We start from the raw sequence: 20,736 nt of genomic DNA on the forward strand, positions 1-20,736 counted from the left end.
TATATATTAGTGACTTCAGTATTGGCTGCAGATTTTAGATTTGTTGTAGTGCTGGTTGTGAAAATAAGTGCAACTCTACTGAGGAGGAAAGGACTATAACACAAGTTTTATTATGATACTTTTGTCACACTTGTCATACATACTATTTTATTTTTCGTTGGATGCACGATTGTCATTCTTGAATTAGTGGTTTATTTCTGTTTACATTTATAGTACATATTTAAAAACAGCAATCCACATGGCTAAGTGCTAATGTATAAAATGTAATTAAATGTTTTGTCTTCTTGTCTTGCTAATTTGTCCATTCTCCACATGTATTTTGATTCAGCAGATGACACACCAAAATATGTATTTCCAGAAAAACCAAAAAGCAAGGTGTAGACAATAAAAGCCTCAAACACAGCATCAGATAGTTTGTGTTCATGATAAAGTGCAACATCGGCATTTACTTGACATTTAAAGATAGGCCGTGTTCGAAATGTCATACTAACGTACTACTCATACTAAGTCTGACGTCAAAATGAGTATGTAGTGCGTTCACATTAGAAAGTATAAAAAGATTGAGTACACGAGAAATACCTGGATGTATACTATATCGGGACATTTTTGAGTACGCACTGTGGGGACACTAGTCATACTCAACCGCCCCATGATGCATTGCGAGCGGACATTTAGGGAATGTAAAATGGTCCTGGGACCGGCTTCAAGCTAAACATCAAACATCACCATTTCAAAACAAAAGCATCTCTTCTTGTCAGTAGGAAACGGCGGAAAATATGGAATCTTCAAAATATCGGAATCAAATGCATTTATGTGAGTTTTATGGATAACATGAGCACATGTCGATATTCTACTTGGTCACTTTCTCGCTTAAAATGCTTTTAGAACTTTCAAAGGGATATTTAGCCTCAGTGTGCTTCAGGTTTTTGACGTCGTGGTTCCGAAATGCATCTTGGGAAACTTGGAAGTATACATCAGTGGGAATGCTCATACTTATAGTATATAGCAGACAGTACTCATTGAGTTTGTAGTGTATAGTACGTGAGTGTGCCATTTCGAACACAGCGTTTGTCTCTTTAATTATAAAGCCAGTTCTTCAATATCATCGTCAAAGGAGGCGATGGCCCGGATGGCTGGTCTGCTGTCTGTAACGTGGACGGTGCTGATGGAGGATGATGGAGGTGTGGAAGGCCTTGAGCTGAAGCTGAGAACTCCTTCCCTTCTTGAACGCTCTCCGTTGACGTTTGGAGAACTCGTTAGCGTTTCTGTTTTATAGTAGTTCAGATCTTTAGCTGGTGAAACCTGAGCTCCAAATAACTGCTGCATGAGGTTGGACTTCTTGTCCTTCTCTCTGATTGGATCCTTCTCTGTCCTCTTCTCTGTTGCCGACTCTGTCAAACTAAAAATTCCGATTGCCTCTAAAGCTGATTCCTTGTGTTCTCTGGGCGGCGCTGGAGGGAAATTAATAGAAGCTCTAGAACCTGAATGTCCGAATGAAGGAGCGTAGCCACCAAATGCCAAGTCCTCATTGGACGTTTGGGAGCGCAGTGATCTCCGGTTCCGTTGTTCTGGTGGATGTGAAGATGAATAGTCACCGCCGTTCTTACTGGCCTCTGAAGAACCCGCCTCCACAAACATTGAGTTTTGCACTTCTTGGTTTTCGCGGTCAATCTCACGCATTTTAGCGAGCAGCTGGTTTTTCCTGCGCCGTGTGTCTTCTGCCACCGGCTGATTGGCTTTTCTGTCCTGGTTCCACTTCTGCACCTCGTCTTGAACGTAACCCTGGTTCAGGTAGTTTTCTTCTTCCATCTGGTTTAGTTGGAGGCTTGACGTCTTTATGTCGTCCTTTTCTTTCTCCACTCCTGCCAACGAAGGCACAGGGTATGTCAGTGGTGTCAAACTCAGATTTTAGGAATGAAAAAGAACAGTTTTATCAAATGTGCCCTAGTTTTAAATATTAGTCCCTGCCGGATCTTTGCTTAAAAAATTAATGATTTTCCGACCAATTTTTGTGTAATTTAGAGGAATTTTGTGGACTTGTTTGTAAGATATTGCACGATTTGTGGAAAAATTCAGAGTTCTTTCCACAATTTGCATTTAAAAATGACATTCGTGTGATATAAACAAAGGAAAACAATAAGCCGCTAAAACAATTGTAGAGTTTCATTAAATTGTTGAATTTGAGATATCTATAACTGGATTATTCTGTAATTTACACAATAATTCATGTTTTCTCTGTCATTTTTACTGCCTCCTGCGGGCCGGACTTGGTCCCCGGGCCATGAGTTTGACACATTTGGTGCATATAACGCATGTTGCGTTCATCTTTTGTAAAAGCCATATTCATTTCTTACGTGTCTCTGCTTTGTCTTTACTATTCCTCCGTCTCCGTGCCCTCTCCTCCAGCACGTTCAGCTCTTGACTGAAAGGTTGTTTGGGCTTTTCCTCTGCTTGCTGATTCCCTCTGGTCAGCTCCTGTTTAAAGTGATTGATTACAAGGGTAAATCATTGATCAAAAAGCCAGGTCACAGATTGTTTTATACCTTAAGTGACAGATATTCATCAGGCGCATCTTCCCGGCATCCATTGACATCACCGATGGCTGGAGGTGGAGTTGGAAAACCCAGGCTTGATGTTCTGTCCTCTGTCTGTATCGCTTTAGTGCTGCATCTGCTCTGAGCTGCAAATAGTTGAAAAAACAACCTCTTCAGTTTAATTGTAATCGTGATCTTTATACCTCCTTTTTCAAAGAACAAATTCAAAGTCCACGACATCTTGAGGCTCAATTTACGTTGGTTTACCTTCACGTTTGGCACCACCGTCATTTTCTCTCCTCACTGAGGGTTTCACCATGCGGTTAGCATAAATATTCCTGGCATCAAGTTCACGTTCTTTTTCCTAAAGACAGAAGAAACTGCATTGATTACACATTTGCTCACAGATCTGTTCGCTTGTCTTGCAGTTTTAGGGCCTGTACTACGCAGCTGGATTTCATCCTTTAGCGTTTACTTCCGGGATTTATTCGCTGTGTCCTATCGTATGACGCTGACTAAATTCTTACCAGGCTAAGTCACCGTGGTAACTTAGGCTGAATGACTAACCTGGTCAGGACCAGGTTATTAAGTGGATAAGATCTAAGCAAGTACAGAAGTCCCACCTCCTGACCAATCTGTTCTCTTGGAAAATGGCCTGCCCATTGTTAGAAGATCCTGGTTGGTGCAGATCTGACAGCTGTGTTTAGGAAAGAAAGATTATTAATAAATAAATGCAATCCTTTCATTTACCGATGACATACTTTAGGAAAGGTATATATTTACATCTGATGCTTTTGCTGCTTTTTCTGCAGCAACAGTGTTCTTTTTGGTCTGAATTATGGATTTTAAGTCTTCATATTTTTAAAGAATTATTCCTCAATTGTGACGTAAGTTGCTCTACACAGTTTGGCCGTGTTTGTGTTTGGTCTGATGCTGCAATCTCCACACCTGTCACAGGGGTGCACACGTAGCCTTTCTGAAATCACCCGTCTTAAGTGAACATATTTATATCCTGCTTCGTAGTACAGGGGCTCTCTGACAGAAAATGTTTGGTTAGGTGAAGCCCGCTAACGGAGTGATATACCCATCCAGCTTCGCAGTTCAGACTGTTAATGTACGGTTCATTTTCACGTTTACGTACCCTTAGTTTATTGGTGATTTTTTCCAACTCTTCCTGCAAAGTCCTTATGTCATCCTGAGCACTGATGGATTTCTTCTTCTCTGCAACTAGCTGCCTCTGGAAACTCCCACTGTTAAGTTCCAAGCTCCGCTGCAGGTCCTTCAAATAGAAAGACAAGGAATGAAAAACAAGATTTCCTAAACATCGCCAAATTAGTTTTTAGGAGAAAAAAAGGGAAAAAAAATCTATACATTTTATTTTTTCTGAAGATGAAAAATTAAAGTGTATTTCTTTACTTTAATTCTTTGGTCTGCCTCCTGAGCCCGAGCCTTTTCTTCCTCCAGCCTGCGTCTCAACTCGTCTTTTTCTCCCAGTTCTCTCTGGTCTACCAGTCGTTTTAACCGTGCGATTGTCTTCTGGCTCCTTTGCAGCTGCTCCTCGCCGTCTTTTGAGCGTCTCTCGGCAGCTCGTTCCCGCTCTTGAGTTCGCTTCAGTCGCTCGCGCAACACGTGCATTTCATTGGAGTGTCGCGATATCAACACAGAAATCTCACTTTCGGTGTCGTCGTAGCGCTGCAGGGCTTTTTCTTGACGTACCTGAAGCTGCCGAGGAAAATGAAACAAATACTCCAATTAGATTTCCTACAAAATGTTGAAATGACAAAAACAAACCAAAAAACTAAAAAATGATTTGCCGTAATTTGCAACATTATCTCTTAAGGGTGTAAGAAAAAAATGCATTCAGCGATATATCGCAATATTTCACCGTGCAATTATCGTATCGATCCAAAAAAATGTCCAAATTGATTTTTTAATGATGTTTTTATGAATAGCACTAGGTGTCAGTGAACCACATCAGACCTTATTAAACGAACTCACTCATCAATGCATTTTAGCGTGGAAGCAGGATTGCACTTTATTTTAATAAAACATACTGGGCACTTTTATAGATGTATGTGGTTACTTTTTTTTTTTTTAAATCCGAATCTGTTGTGGAAGCAAAAGTTTAACTTTTATGAAAAATATAATTTGACAGTTTGATAAACATACCACTTGTTTTTGACATTCGTACTTGAATTACAGTTAGTTACTTGTTCTTGCAAGTTAAAACAAAATGAAATAAATTGTATTTCATACCATTTTGTACTTGTAAAGACGACATTTGTAGTTAATGAAATCGCGATATATTTCAATGTGTATTGTAGTGTTTAGTATCAGGATATATCGAGTTAAATGGTATCGTGACATACAAATCGTGAATCGTATCATCAGCAATGCACACCCCTATTATCTCTATTCATGATAAAAATCCAGAATGGCGAGCCTTACCTGTCTTAGGATGCGGTTTTCTTTCTTGAGCTCGTCGATGCTTTGCTGCATTTCACTCAGAGCGTTACGCAGCTCGTTGATCTTCAGGAGTCGAGCTGAAAGCATCCGCTTCGTCACGAGGTCGAGGTCTTTTGAAGGACTGGACTCCTTGCTTTGGGAACGCACTCCTTTGCGATGTTGCTGAGCCGGTGGTTGGACACAGGAGCGTTTTGATCGAGACGCATGGCATCCAACAACACCTGCATGACAGAAATATCTATATTTACATGATGACAAAAACAGGTAAGAGGAAACCGAAATGTTTAAGTTTAAAATAAATATGGTACCATTTTTTTAAATGGCAGTGTCTATCTGTACGGTATCAATATACTGACATTCTATCCGTATGCAGCGCCCCTCATTGGCCAGTTTAGGTCACGTGACTAAGACTGAACCTACCCGTAAACCAAACCCTAAAAATTGTTGCGATATAGGGTTATAACCTAACCCTAACCCTAAGACGCTACGTATGTGTACTTCAGTAAACGTATCAATAGCACTGGGGGTTGTCCGTACGTCAACCATAAGAATAGACACTTTCTTTTTTTAATTGTCATTCATTTATATTTAAATGATAATTGTATATATAATAATAATTGTTAATTATTTTCCTACCTGTGCTGTACGTACCCTTTTTTAGAAGAAGACTGCTCGTTGTTCTCTTCGACTGCACCCCTCTTTTGGGACTGGGTGATGGGGTTCGAGAACGTGAGTATGGAGACAACGAGCGTTCTGAAGGTGAATCGTTATCATAATCGTCAGAGTACAATGAACCGCTGCTTCTTCTCTCCTCTCCACCTGACATCTGGTCCCGATCCGGATCAGAACGCCTGATTCTGGTTTTCGATCTGTTCTCCGTGCTGTCCTCCTTTTCATCCTCACTGTGGGTCTTCTCTCCTTGACCGTGTAGGGACGAAGCTCGAGAGGCTTTCTTTGAGCTCCTGCAGGACTGACGACTTAGATCTCGGTTGTTTTCGTATGCTTCAGTTGTGTTTTTAGACTCCATTGTGCCACTTTTGGGAGCCACACTACCTATAGAAAAAACTAAAACAAAGCAAAGTTCCATTATAAACTTAGTGTAACTGGTAGGGTTGAAAAGGGCTGATCATTTCCGGTAAATTTCCATGGGAACTTAAACTTAATTTAAGAGAGAGATAAGAGGGATATATTTATTGTCACTGTACAAGTGCAACGAAATACTGTTGGAGCAATCCAGTAGATGCCCTATCAAAAATATACAAGTGTACTAAACACTATAACCAAATTTACAAATAAGAATATGAATATGGATCAGTAATGCAGTATATAACTATGCACATATATATATATGTGTTAAAATATACAATAAGTTTGAAAGTGATATGTGCTGAATAAATATTTTGCACTTAGTTGTGGGATGAATTTACAACCAAGGATATGAACATGGATCAATTTTGAGAATGTTCAAAAATTTAAACTTTTCAAGGAAATTATTCTAAATTGGGAGTCATTTTAATTAACAGATGTTGATATTTTAGAGGATGCTAAAATATATTGTTCCAATTTTATTTAACACCCCTGCCAACTTTCATTTTCTAAAGTATTCTGTTATTATTATTATCAGTTACATTGAAACTTAACAACCTTCTTTTTTTAAATTTTTTTTTTAAAAAAAAATTTTTTATACTTTGATAGAACTACGAGATGATTATTATTGTAATTTGCGCTATGTATATATATGTATATATATATATATATACAGTATATAAAGTTGAATTGAAAATTTCCGGAATTTTGCAACCCTAGTCGATTGATTCGCAACATTTTCTAATTTTATCATTTTAAACGCATGATAATATGAATGTTTGGATATGATACAGTTAAAATCACTCCCAATATCCGGTTATTTTATTCCAATATATTTCTATACTGCCTAAAACTGATCATTTTACTGTCGATTTAATGTTTCTACTGCTGATTTTAATGTTTTTATTTATTTTTAAAACTGTTTAATGTTCTCTGTTGCACTCTTTGAATCATGTAGCGCACATTCAATTACCTTGTCAACAAAGACTCTGGGATTAATCCCATGAAAACTTTATATTTTTGAATATTCCCAAAAAAATTTTGAGCTCGAGTTCCAGTGGAATTTCACTGGAAATTATCCACCCTTTGCAACTCTTGTTATTGGCTCCTTCAAAATGTATGTAAATATAAATATAATCTATATTCAATATAAATTCATCAACAATGAGATAAATAGCAAAGAAATGTATGGCAAACCCTACTGGAAGAATAGTCCAAATTATGTAAATACATTTGCATACCATGTGTAAAGGTTTCTAAAAGGTGATGAAACTGTTAGAATGGTTGAAGGTGGGTAAATTTAATAATAAACTCCAAATATTAAGATTGAGATGGCCTAAAAATCTCCATAAGCATTAAAGTATGGTGTCCTGTGAGGGACAGTGTGATTTTATTTTAGCCATGGTGAGTCTCTGTGTGTGACAGCTGGTAAGTGGATTAAAGTGGGCCGTGTGCTGTTGACAGGTGCAGTAAAGGCTCTAAATAAGCGCCATAAGCACAAATACTATCAAATATCCACGAATTAAAGATTGATTTATGACCTGAACCTGATGCAGAAGCCAAAGACATCTCTCTGTAGAGGTTATGATTCTTTGACTGACAGCTAGCTAAACACAAGCTAACGCTAGCTTCAATATCAACAGGTGGGCGGTGTTTTTTTTTTTTTTGTTTTTTTTTATTGACCAAGCATTACTTTTAATGTCTCTAAACTGTTTTTTTGTTTGTTTTGTTTGTGTGTGTGTGTGTGTGTGTGTAGCCCGAACATAAAACTTTCACGTTGCTGTCATATTTTAATGAAGATGATTTTCATTATTGTTAGCTTCATTGAAGCTAGCTTGAACATTAGCTCACTTACCTTTGTCGTTCGGCGATTTTTCTTTCATGAATCAGTCATTACGGTGTTTAAAAATGTCCTGCTGAATGCTGCTATGCGGGGAAAATGTTAAAAGCGCGTGAGAAGACACTTACTGGTAGTCAGAGGCGTTCATTTCGCCCTTCTCCCAGTACACGCCTTGAGTTTCAGTGTCTCCTCGGACGCCAAACCATGGCAACCACATACCAAGTGTCATACTGATGTTTCACCAGAGAGGGCGCTGTGTGCGTGTTTTAATATGTATTATTACCTTTTGGAAGAGTAAAATGACACAGAAAAAATTATTAAAAATAACTCATTCTAAACATAGGTCAAATGAGAAGAAAATTTACAATTTTGATTATTTTTACTGCTGGTTTTGGATCATGCTTCTCAATATTTCTGCAATGTATGTTGTTTTGCTGTTGAAAAGAGGCTGTCTATAACATTTTTTGGTCAGGAAATTGTTGTGGAGTACTTTCTTTTTAATGTTCTTAGAATTTTTTTTAATATTCATATCAATATCGAGTTTAAAAAACCATTAAATGTATAGATGTCAATCCGTAGTGCATTTAGAAATATATATTTTTTTAAATAATATAGGTGATAGATTGTTGTAGAGTAACATTCTTTTAATTCTTTTTAAAATAGTTTTTGTATAGTTTTTATTTATTCATTTATTTATTAATACGAACTAAATATTCGGTGGTATATCAATGAAAAGGGCTTGTCGTGTTGTGTTTTATTTTGACAGTGGAAGCCGGAAGTCCAGTGCAGCGCGTGCACCGTTCCGCTCGTGGAGCGCCTGTGATGAGCAGAGGCGCTCGTGGCTGTGTTATTATCATGGCTCAGCTGCTGCAGCGGAACGGTAGAGGTCTGCTCTGTGATTCCCAGTGTGTGGCTGTATAACACCAGTTTTTAACAACGCTCCGTCTCATTTACATCAATATGGTCATTAAGGTTTGCATCGCATCCTCAAGTGGCTCCATAGCGGTAAGTAAGTGTGTTTAAATGCGTCTGAAAACTTGGTGGAAGGATGATGAAAGGACTGTTTATCCGTTTCACCTGAACATCATTATGTAATCACAGCGGGGTTGTTTGTGCTCATGCACTACTGGCTGATCACATGTTGTTAATTAACTCGCACAGTTAAAATTGAAATTAAATAAATAAATAAATAGTTTAAATCATACATGTATCTAACTGTAACATAATGTGCCAGTTCAACAATCAGTTTAATGAACAAATGTCTGAAATAGTCAAGTGATGTCGTCACATTTGCTCAGGAATACATACATTAAGAAAATATTAAATCAGTGTTTTTCAACTTTGGGGTTGGGGTCACCTGGAATTAAAATGGGGTCGGCTAAAACATCCAGAAATTAATTTAAAATAAAAATAAATAAATAAATAAAAATTTACTGACTAGAATTGTATGTTTGTCGTTTTTTTAAAAATATCATTTTAAGTTAACACATCACACACAATAAATATCAAACAACTGTGATTCTACACTTAAAATTTCTCAAATATGAATCTAAATGCTGCATAAAGGTATCTTGTCACTTTGTGCACTAATCCTGGCTTCTCTGTAATTGTAACACACTTTAAGAAACATGATCAAAAACTAATTCTAGAAAGAAAGAAAGAAAAAAGGCCGTGGCTGTTCATACAGAAATGTATCAATTGACTCCGTCTATTTGTACGCAGCGCCCCCTCATTGGCCAGTTTAGGTGACGTGATTGGTGCACCATGTGACTTAAAGTACCCTAACCCAGGAAATACCCTAAAATGTAAAATTTTTTTCGTATATATATTTTTAATAGTAGAATTTGCTGTGTTAAATTTCCATCCATCCATCCATCCATCTTCTCCCGCTTAGCCGTTTCCGGGTCGCGGGGGCAGCATCCTCAGTAGGGAGGCCCAGACTTCCCTCTCCCCGGCCACTTCCTCCAGCTCTTCCGGGGGGACCCCGAGAGGGAAGTCTGTGTTAAATTTGTTAAAATGAAAAAATATTTGACAAACTCGGGATTCGAACCCACGGCAGCGGAAGGGAGAGTTCTTGAGTCAGTTGCTTAGACAAAAACACACGTTTCCGTATCAATAGTTTGGAGTCTATTGATACATTTCAATAGACACTTTGATGAAAAAATGTCCCTTGGGTCACAAGAAATTTCTGATCTGATATCAAAATGGGGTTACGACCCCAAAAAAGTTTGGGAACCACTGTACTGAACTGTTTCTAAATGTGATCATAAAATTCAGATTTATTTGAAAACTCCTAAACTGTAAAAAGGGGATGATTTGTGGTGTTTTTGTTTTTATAAAGCTTAAACCACCAGAAAAAAAATGCAATCCACATACGTATATAACAATACATGGGAAACCTATAGAGCAAATGTGTTAAACTCATGGGCCGGGGGCCAAATCCGGCCCTTTATATCATCCATCTCGGCCTGCAAGAGAATGTGAAAATGACAGAAAGCATGAATAATTGTGTATATGAAACTCAGCAATATTTGCAGGGGCCCACGATTGTGCGATTGCAGTAATTTTTAATGTTTAACAGTAATTCTTACAAAATCCTTAAATTTTCCTCAAATTATGACATAATATTTCCCTTCATTAAATAGAAATTGGTCACAAGGAAGGAAATTCAAAGTGAAGACACTGTTGGGACTGATATCTGTCACTTATCGGCTTCTTGCATAATTTGTATTTTATGTATACGTAGAAGTGCAAACTAGTGCACAATAATGTTGAAATCACTAGTTTTTCCACAAAAAGTGGCCTACTGGAGATCAAACTGCTCCGCATTTGGCCCCCTGAACTAAAATTAGTTAGAAACTCCTGATATAGAATCTTTAGGAGGATATTACTGGTAGGACGGCGATATGAAGGCGGAGCTTCACTGCAGAGCAGCAGCTGGACCTAATTTAAAGCCATATAATGCTGATTTATGTTCAGTGATTGCAAGAGACAAGCAAAGATAATGTTGTTTTAAATCTGGAATAAGGAATAGAGTGGCTGTTTAACAAGAAAATTAGATTAATATGAATCAACAAGCACAAATATAGAGACTTTGTGGATACTTCCCAACATTCTTGTGCAATTCATACTTTATTTAGATCCAGTGCTTCCTATAGTTCAAATTAGAAAATGTAAAGTACGGTAGTATCATCTGCAGCTGCTCTCGCCCTCTTGGAGAAACAGTCCATCTTAGTGTGAGCTGAATATTTATCAAACACTCCCTCCCCCTTATGTGAATATTTTCCAACCTAGGTAAGGGTACAAATGAGCAATGTATTTATTATTTAATAATGTTTGGAATTGCCAAGTGTACAGTTCAGACTCTGAGTGTTCCCAAAGAAGATTATTTTTAACTTTATGACGCGTACATGCAAAACTCCGACAGTGTTTTTTCCCCCTCTCTACACAAAGTTGTGTACGCCTGAGCAGATCCACCATTTGGGTCAGCCTGAGCTCATGTGAATGTAATTCCCCCTGAATGCATCTGAATTGAGTTACAAGTGATGCAGTAAAAAAGAGGGAGAGACTACATTTACTACGAAATTAGAAGTGAGTATGTGAGAGAGACGTCCGATGGTTAGATTGTGTTAAATATAGATCTGCACAGCAGTAAATGCATAAAACGACAAAATAAATTACACAAAACAACGGTAAAAAGCACACAAAATGAAAGAAAACATACAAAATGACAACAAAAATACACAAAATGAGTAAAGTATACAAAAATCACCACGGAAACACCCTAAGTGACTCCAAAAAAAACTTACAAAATTGTTTTAAGGGACAACAAAAATACACACATTTTCTCCAAAAACACAAAAGATGACAAAGTATTCACAACAACAGGAAAACACACAAAATGAGAACAAAATACACAAAAGAGCAAAACCATACAAAATAAAAGAAAATGTACAAAATGACAACAAAACTACACAAAATGAGTAATATACAAAATGACCCTTGAGACACACAAAATGACCCCAAAAACACACCAAATTGCAGAAAGAGACAAAAACAATACACAAATTTTCTCCAAAAACACAAACGATGACAAAGTATACACAACAAAGGGAAAAACACACCATATGACTCCAAAAACAAAACAGCAAAAGCATACACAGTTAAATAAAATATACAAAATGACAACAAAAATACACAAAATGAATAAAATATACAAAATGACCATGGAAATGCACATAAGGACTCCAAAAACACACAAAATTACTCAAAAAAACATACAAAATTGCAGAACGGGACAACAAAAATACACAAATTTTATCCAAAAACACACAAGATGACTACAAAGTATACACAACAGGGTAAATGCACAAAATGACTCCAAAAATACACAAAACAACAACAAAAGCATACAAAATGAACGGAATTATACAAAAAGACAACAAATATACCCAAAAATGAGTAAAATATACAAAATCACCACGGAAACGCACAAAATGACTCCAAGAAACATACTAAATTGCAGAACAGGACAAGAAAAATACACACATTTTCTCCAAAAACACACAAGATGACTACAAGTATACACAATAACAGGGAAAACACACAAAATGACTCTAAAAACACACACACCAACAACAGAATCACATTATTCTAAATTCTGACATGAATGGTGGTATAGAGTGAAAAATACATAGAAATATAAGTGGCAAAAGTAATTATCAAGCAGTTTTAAAGTGTCCCACTTCTTTTTTTTGTTGTTTGAATGCATATTATAATTTCTCAGGTGATTATTGGGGCGGAAATGATCAGCAGAGAATGAATGAATGTGAATGAGGCTAACCCCCATTCTTCTATAAAAACACGTCGTGTGTCGTATCCAAATCTGCGTTCACATTTTCTGACCTTCATCTCTGTTCAGTGCTCTCAGGGTTCCGTCTATTGCTGATAGCGGTAGTCAAAACATAGTGGAGCCTACTCAGGCAGAGGCCTTGGTAGGGCTGGGTGTTATGGACCAAAACCAGGGTTAGGTTCAATTACCAATTTCAGTTACAATTACGTTTTCAATTATCCATGTTCAATTACTCAATTTTGATTAGTGACCAGAATTTTTTTTCAATTACAGTTAAATTACAATAGTTTTTTATCCTCAGAAAGTCAAATACAATTACATTCTCAAGTAATAAAATTACAATTAATCACAATTAGTGAGCCTGAAATCTTCCTCTTGTGTTAGCTTTTTGTTAGCATCGCTTATGAAAAGGGCTGAGGTTGACCCATGTCTTAAATCAGCTGTAAAATACACTAAAAATATATTCCTATCTATTGGTTACATTGTTAGGCTTCCTAATCATTTAAAATATTGCTTTTAATATTTTTGGTGTGGAAATCTGAGACTTTTTGTGTCAGTATAGCCCTAGGTTTATAGGAAAGCTTGATCTGAAACATATTTTAATAATAAAACTACATATGCGTACAACTGTACATAGATCTGTAACACGGTCCAGCAGTTTTGCGTTAAATTATAACTGACTATTTTTTATAGATTTTTTGTGGCAATTACAAAGTCAATTACAATTTAAATACGATTACAACAGCAACAGATTTTTAAAATTAGAATGACGCCGTAATTGTAATTAATTATCAATTACCAGATTACAAATATAATTGACCCCAAAACTGACCAAAACTCATATCTCGATATTTTTTCCTCAAAATAGCAATATACAATATAAATCTCGATAATTTTATTTTCAATGAATTCTGGCCAATTCTGGGTTAAAGTTGATGATCCAAACAGCTGCACAATATGTGCTACTTTAGTTTTTTTTCTCCTCTAAGGGACAGCACATGTGAGTGAGTTCTGGCTTGTTTAGGGGAAAGTCTGAGTTAGAACGCACTCAGTAATCCATCAAACTGTGCTTTTCATGTTCTGTGAAAGCAGCGACTCCTGAAACAAGTATTTTAAATCTATATATATATATATATATATATATATCAATATAGGCAATATTGTAATTTTTTTTAAATCCCTAAAATACAAAACTCGATATATCTTGAATCTCGATATGTTGCCCAGCTCTAGGCCTTGGTGTCATTCTTTAGACACACACACTACCTGACCTTTACATCAGAGGCAGACCATGACTGCTTGGTCTTGGGATTCCCCAGCAATGACAATTAAACCAAAAAAAACACTCAGCTTTGATCGAGTGACTGAGAGTTTTAGTTTTGACTAAATTTAAACATAATTTTTTGTCTTTAAAGAGACAATCTGAGATGTTTTAAAAGGTCGGATAAGAACCGTATTGTGGCTCCAAGCATCTTAACACAACAATGATATTTCATTTGTGTGTAATATGTATTGTATTGTATGGAAGGAATGGAGTCACAATCATAGTACATTGATTTAAAATAGACTTAAAAATATATATATTTTATTAATTATTTTGGTTGATCAATCATTCATCATAACTATAGACTAGAGGATGAAATGAATCATTCAAAAACATTGCATGGTTTCAAATCAATGCTGTAAACAACCTTTAAATGTGTGAGATATACTAAGAATGACAAAAACCAAAGAGCTACTTCTAAATTTATCTTCACGTTTTTTTTCTTATTCCAAAACACTGAAATGTCCAGAACATTTTTCCAGGGAAACCCATCTTAGACCTCACAGACTGCACTGTTTGTTTGTCTAAAGGACATTGCCTTTGAGTATAAAGTCCCAAGAGCTTATTAGCATGACTAAGCAGTTCAATGCTGGGATAGAATTATTGAATGTTTTTAATGGGAATATCTGAATCTCAACAGGGTCGGTTTATTCTTGACAGTAGGGGATATAGTAGAGGAAGGAATGTGTTAGTTTTTTTTAATTTTTTTAACCTAGGTAAAGAAACATCAACAAGCAGTCGTGGGTTTTTTGGAGGCCAATCGCATTACCTTCCAGGAAGTAGACATCACCATGGAGGATCAAAGGCTATGGATGTACAGAAACATTCCCAAGGACAAACAGCCAGAGAAAGGAAACCCTCTGCCTCCACAGATCTTCAATGAGGATTGTTACTGTGGCGTAAGTTTGATATCACACCTGATATTTTTTATCATAATAATAATACGTCAGTTTTATATAGCGCTTTAAAAACAACAAAAAAAAACTTCAAAGACGCTTTACAGAAAGCAGCAAGAAGTTCATATGCAGAGGTGCACATAACATTTTTGGACTTGTGGGTAATTGAGTTAGAAAATTAGAAAAAACAATGTTCGAATTAGCACAACTAAATGTCTTTTCTTTAAAGCCTCAGAATATGAAGCTTTTTTAATAAAATGACTGCAAACTAAATGTATAAATACCTGCAAACCAAATGAAATGACAGCTTTTTAAACACTTACAACATTTGAGCTTTGTATGCATATAGTTAAAGGAGTAAAACATTTATTCTCTTTATGTAGCAATGTTAGAATTTCAACGTACCTCTCAATTCAATTAAAAAATCTTACGGAAACCCCTTTTGTTGTTTTAAGATGAGACGTAGCACATTTGTCTTAAATGATATTTTGGGTATTATAAGAATTTGTGTTCATGTATCCTGTGTGTATACATGTATTTTTTATTTTAATATTCTTTATTTCGAGCTAGACAATAAAACAAACTCAAAAGGAAAAACATTATATATAAATCAAGTCTGTATTTGGCTCTTGAAACAAGATACAAAAAATAAAACATAAATGCCCTAAATATGTAAATGTTCTTGTTTCATATCTCAGCCGAAATGTTGATTATCGGCTTTTTAAGTCCCCCATTATCAGTATCAACATCGACCCTAAACATTCCATCAATTTGCATTGTTAACCAACAATTGTTTTGATTTTTATTGATTGTGGTGTTTATTTTTTTTGTGATACATTTTTTATTCAAGTGTTAGATTGCATTTACATTTTCGCACTTGTTTGCATGCATCACACTTTCCTTTTTTCCCCTTTTTGTTCCCCACATCCCCATTTCCCTTGTGTTGGGCAGAGAAGAAAAAACAAAAACCCTGTCCAGATTAACTGGAAATGTCAGAGACATCCACAGAAATAGCAATATACATAATGACTATGTAAAATGCATCAATCAATACACACAATTCATATGATTATGTTATAAATTCTCTCTCAACACAGTATAAGCAAAGATATGTCAAATCTGACATTGTGATTTATATTTCAAAATTTAATCCAGACTGAGTGTATTTAATAAATTAGACCAGCATGAGATATTTTCAGATTGTGTGGTTATTGATTCATTGTTAATCGACAATACAAACTAACAAAGTACATGAAAAAATGCATTAGAACATGCCGAATTAGCTCAGGTATTTGCTACCCACTATTTTGTCAAAGCGTTGCAAATGTTGTTTTTTTGCCATCCCAGTCATTGAAAGACGACCATGAAGAAACTCTCCAGCATCCATTTAATTCCTGTGGCTGTGAGGGCTGTTAGCATTCCCACTTTCTTATATTCCCGTGCTATATTCCCATGGAGACCAGTTCAGGTACAGGGAGGGTTTAGGCACCTTTTAATAGAGAAAGGGTTTGACCAATGCTCTGCTGAGACTGCATGCTACATTGTAATCCTGTAGTAATCCAGTTTCATGAGCGAGGCAGATTATCTGCACTGCCTTGTCTTCACTCTCACTGACCAAGGTAATCCATCATCACTCTGTAATGTCACAGTCATTCAATGTTCAAAAACATTCCTCTGGAGAGAAAAAAAGCTTTTTATGAACATCCTCTAATCAGAGTAAGACCATGTAAACACAGCCATCATCCTATGTTTCTCCCCTCCTCTCCTCAGGACTATGAAGACTTCTTCCAGTCAAAGGAGAACGACACAGTCTTAGCATTCCTGCGGCTAAATTCTCGACCCATTGTGAAAGTAAGTTTATACTCTGAAAAACAACAATATCAGTCACAACCTCTTAAATCAGAGATCTAGGCCTTGTGCACGTTGTTCCTAATCAGATTAATGTATGACATATATTTAACCAAACATCTAGATTCAGTGGAAAATGAATGGGAGTCAGGAGGCAACACCACACGTGAAGATTAATCCGATGTCTCTCAAATATATCCTCTTAGAAATCCTATAATCATAATTCTCACATTCATGATTTGTTTTAGGAACGATTCCATAATACATTCCAGAGAATGAAAGCATACTGATTATTTATGGAATTGCTAGTGTATACTCTAATGTTATATCTTTTTAATTATTTCAAATCTATCAAATTTGATTATCCTATAGGAACATCACAGACTGCCACAGTCTAAAAAAATAAAAGCCCTTCTCAGGTCTTTTTTTTAGCAAAGACATTGTGCAGCTCCTCAGTATAATTTTGTGGATGTGTAAGTAAGTAAAAGTTTATTTATATAACACCTTTCAAGAGCAGAAACGTCACAAAGTGCTTCACAATCAGAGAAAATAAAACAGTTAATACACAACAGTCACAATGCAGAAATACAGATTAGCTAAAGGCAAGTCTGAACAGATACAGTAGGTCTTCAGCTGCTTTTTTAAAAATGTCCAAAGAGGTCTGGGCTCTCAGTTCTGGGGATAGACCGTTCCAAGTTTTGGGAGCCACATCCTCAAAGGCACAGTCACCTTTGGTTTTTAACCTTGTGTGAGGAACAACCAGCAGACCCCGGTCAGAGGACCTCAGGGACCTGCTGGTATTATAAGGCCTCAGCAGCTCAGTGACATAAGCTGCAGCTTGACCATGCAAGGCTCTAAACACAACAATAAGATGTGTCCCTCTCTCCATCACATTGTAGTGTTTTAAATCTGGCTGATTTTGTAATTCAAGAACCTAAAGCTGCTGGAGACGATCATTTTTGATTAACATAGTGTAGGCCTCATAGATTAATACATCAGATATAATTTATTCCACAAAGAAATGTAGAAGGTTGGATTTGCTGCTCGTAACTTTGTTGATTGACATTGTCTGTGCATTGTAGAATGTGAAGTGCCCTAAACGGATGCATCAACTGTTTTTACATCATTCTTACTATTCTACACTACGACTGTGTTCGAAATCGCATACTAACGTACTACTCATACTAAGTCAAAATGAGTATGTAGTGCGTTCACATTGTAAAGTATGAAAAAATTAATCTATATAATATTGGGACATTTTTGAAGTATGCACGTAAAATGGTCCTGGGACCAGTGTCACGTACTGAGTTTACCTCCGTACTGAGATTATAACCCTAACCCAATCCAATAAACAAATAAAACACATGTTCATTTACTTTGAAAACAAAAAATTGTTTTTTTATAGCAAAAATTCATTTTCCAGTAGAACGCATATATGCGCATATACAATCTCAGTACGATGTGAACTCGGTAAATGACACCAGCTTTAAGCTAAAAGTCAAACAACCCCTTTTCAAAACAAAAGCATCTCTTCTTGTTTTCCATTAGATCTTTAACCCTTGTTTTGAAGTTAACCAGAAGTTTAGTCAGTAGCTCTTCAATGCTTCAAGTTTTTGTCGTCGTAGGTTCAAAATGCATCATCAGTGGGAACGCTCATCATCCTAATCCTCTTAACCATACTTATAGTACATAGTGGACAGTATATATCATTGAGTTTGTAGTGCATAGTACAGACTATGCCATTTTGAACACAACTTATATCATAAATAGTTTCCAGCAGCTTTAATCCCAGGCTTGCTACAAAAATAAACGTTGCATATAATTGGACATTTGTTTATAATGATTATGTTCCTTCCAGGATTCAGAGCCATAGATCAAACAGATGCAATGTTGCCTGAAGTTACCCCACCCCAACGTGTTCGTGTTGCATCGCCCTCATCATAAGGAGGCTCCGTCATCTGTGCCAGTACTTTGCCAAAAGTGGATTTCATTTCATTAATTTGTTGGTGTAGCAGAATCTAAAAATACCTCAATCATTTGGACAACACCTCGTCTCCAACAACTTCAGTGAAGCCACAAAGACTTGATCACAGAAGGGTTTAAAGTTCCTTAATGACTGTTTGATGCTTTCTTTTGATAGTAACAAACTGCTAAAGCATTGTTTAATAATGTAGTAGCATTTTATAACACTATGTAGCTTTTTTTTTTCTAGCAGTCTAAATAACCAAGTGAGGACCAGCACTGCGACACAAGTGATCTAATCTATAAATGGCTTATTGTACGCGTGTCCATCAGCAGCTGTTAATGAAGGCTGTGTTAAGTGAGAACTTGAAACAACCCAAGCCTGAGCCTTTATGTTTGTGCTCCAGGGTTCGTGTCGACATGCAGCTAAATGTACTTTGGACCAAATGTCAAGAATCCACTTTGCTACCAAGAAAGCCTAATAGTGTAACCTCCACGATCAAAACACTCTGTTAAAATGTAAAACTAAAGGCATTTGTGTCAATTATTTATGTTGCTGTTGGTTTCTGTTATTTTCTGTAACAGTCGATCACAACAGAGCTCATTCCTCAGGACAAGTCATGGTTTATGTCACTGCTATTCTATAAACATTCCAGCCCAGAAATAAAATCAGTAATACATAAGTAAGCAGTTTATCTGTTTGGTCTATTTAAAGCCTCGGATTTATTCACATTGCGTCTTTAGGCTTAAAACAACAGAATCCTGAGTTATTGTAAATCTATGGTCTTCTGATTACAGTATAATGTATATACATACACATTACGAGTATTTGATTTATTTTCAGTTTTCGTGCACCTATGTGGTACAGAAATAGTATAGATGGCCATGTTGTGTATTTTTATTTATTAAATGTTTGTGCATTTATCTCCAGCTTCATCCTCTAATCAGGATTCTCTGAAATGCATTACAGCATGGCAATAACCAGGAATTAAATCTATCCAGGTGTTTCAGAATTAAGGTTTCATTTAATCCTGCTATGGCTTTGTTGGTTTTTTATCTCGCAACATAAACACATCATTTGCCATCTCTCAATTGGAAATCATTTTAATATACATAAAGTTTGATTTGAATTGAATGTAGGGAGGAATGTGTGCATGTTTAAGGGCTGAGTTATCGAAAATCACAATTTCTTACTGAAAGACAGACGTAAAACTAATCCTTTCTTCACCATCCATGAAGTATCCTGATCCTCTGCTTGTTTGTACCCTTATATTTTGAATTTGTAACGATTTCTGGACATTTTTGTCACAATAAATATCTTGTGCTACATAAATGCTTTTCCAGTGTGGCTGCTTTATTCCTTTAGCCGTCATTACTATGATATTAATGATAAAAGTACAGTTACTGTGTTATTCACCTGTTCAATGAAGATTTAAATTGCATTGTGAGGATTTATTCCTTGGAGAACACACTGAAGAAACAGAAATTACATCTTCAATTAAATATCTCAAAATTTAAAACTAAACAATTGTATCTCTAGATCTTAAAGTAGCTTGTGTACAAAATCCAATGGTAAAGTGTAGTTTTATTCTTTGCGTTTAGAGCTTAGTTCACTAACCTCCCAAGACATTAGTTCTTCCAATCTGAAACAGTTTGATTGTACAAAAATAAAGAAAACGTAAGATAAAAAAAAATGAAGACCAAAAAACAAACATGTAAAGCCTCATAAAGCTTTTAACCTCCGCTTTCTTATCCATCTCCACCTGAGCTGATGCGGCACCTTTTTAAAAAGTGCTGGAGTCACTGAAACTATTAGAAAATAACAATTATCTTTTTCAAAACTCATAAAAGAGGAAAACGTGATCATACTTTTCTTCTTGCAGATGCCAGCATTTGTCACCGGAATCACGTTCTCGAAATTGATGTGT

At 36.2% G+C, this 20,736-nt stretch overlaps 2 protein-coding genes across 5 annotated transcripts; one reads left to right on the forward strand and one right to left on the reverse strand.

Moving 5' to 3' along the window:
- Positions 1-954: 954 nt before the first annotated feature.
- Positions 955-8,141, reverse strand: lca5 (lebercilin LCA5). Of its 3 annotated transcripts, none has more exons than XM_028439317.1 (9): positions 8,055-8,141; positions 5,637-6,065; positions 4,983-5,221; positions 3,951-4,256; positions 3,676-3,813; positions 2,802-2,898; positions 2,544-2,680; positions 2,355-2,475; positions 955-1,862 (listed from the first exon to the last, which is right to left on the reverse strand). In XM_028439317.1, exons 2-9 carry the CDS (start codon positions 6,025-6,027, stop codon positions 1,081-1,083), a joined length of 2,211 nt encoding a protein of 736 aa, XP_028295118.1. In that variant the 5' UTR covers positions 6,028-6,065; positions 8,055-8,141; the 3' UTR covers positions 955-1,080. The 3 variants fall into 3 exon arrangements, with proteins under 3 accessions (XP_028295118.1, XP_028295117.1, XP_028295116.1); XM_028439316.1 differs by having other exon boundaries at positions 5,652-6,065; positions 7,942-8,127; XM_028439315.1 differs by having other exon boundaries at positions 7,942-8,127.
- Positions 8,142-8,738: 597 nt separating this feature from the next.
- Positions 8,739-20,732, forward strand: sh3bgrl2 (SH3 domain binding glutamate-rich protein like 2). Of its 2 annotated transcripts, XR_003672945.1 has the most exons (5): positions 8,739-8,931; positions 14,819-15,001; positions 16,769-16,849; positions 18,705-18,812; positions 20,692-20,732. XR_003672945.1 is itself a non-coding variant. In XM_028439319.1 (4 exons), exons 1-4 carry the CDS (start codon positions 8,887-8,889, stop codon positions 18,717-18,719), a joined length of 324 nt encoding a protein of 107 aa, XP_028295120.1. In that variant the 5' UTR covers positions 8,739-8,886; the 3' UTR covers positions 18,720-20,141. The 2 variants fall into 2 exon arrangements, 1 of the variants encoding a protein (XP_028295120.1); XM_028439319.1 differs by lacking the exon at positions 20,692-20,732 and having other exon boundaries at positions 18,705-20,141.
- Positions 20,733-20,736: the final 4 nt, after the last annotated feature.

The sequence above is a fragment of the Gouania willdenowi genome, chromosome 24 (assembly GCF_900634775.1).
Source record: "Gouania willdenowi chromosome 24, fGouWil2.1, whole genome shotgun sequence".
In the NCBI taxonomy this organism is placed as follows: Eukaryota; Metazoa; Chordata; class Actinopteri; order Blenniiformes; family Gobiesocidae; genus Gouania; species Gouania willdenowi.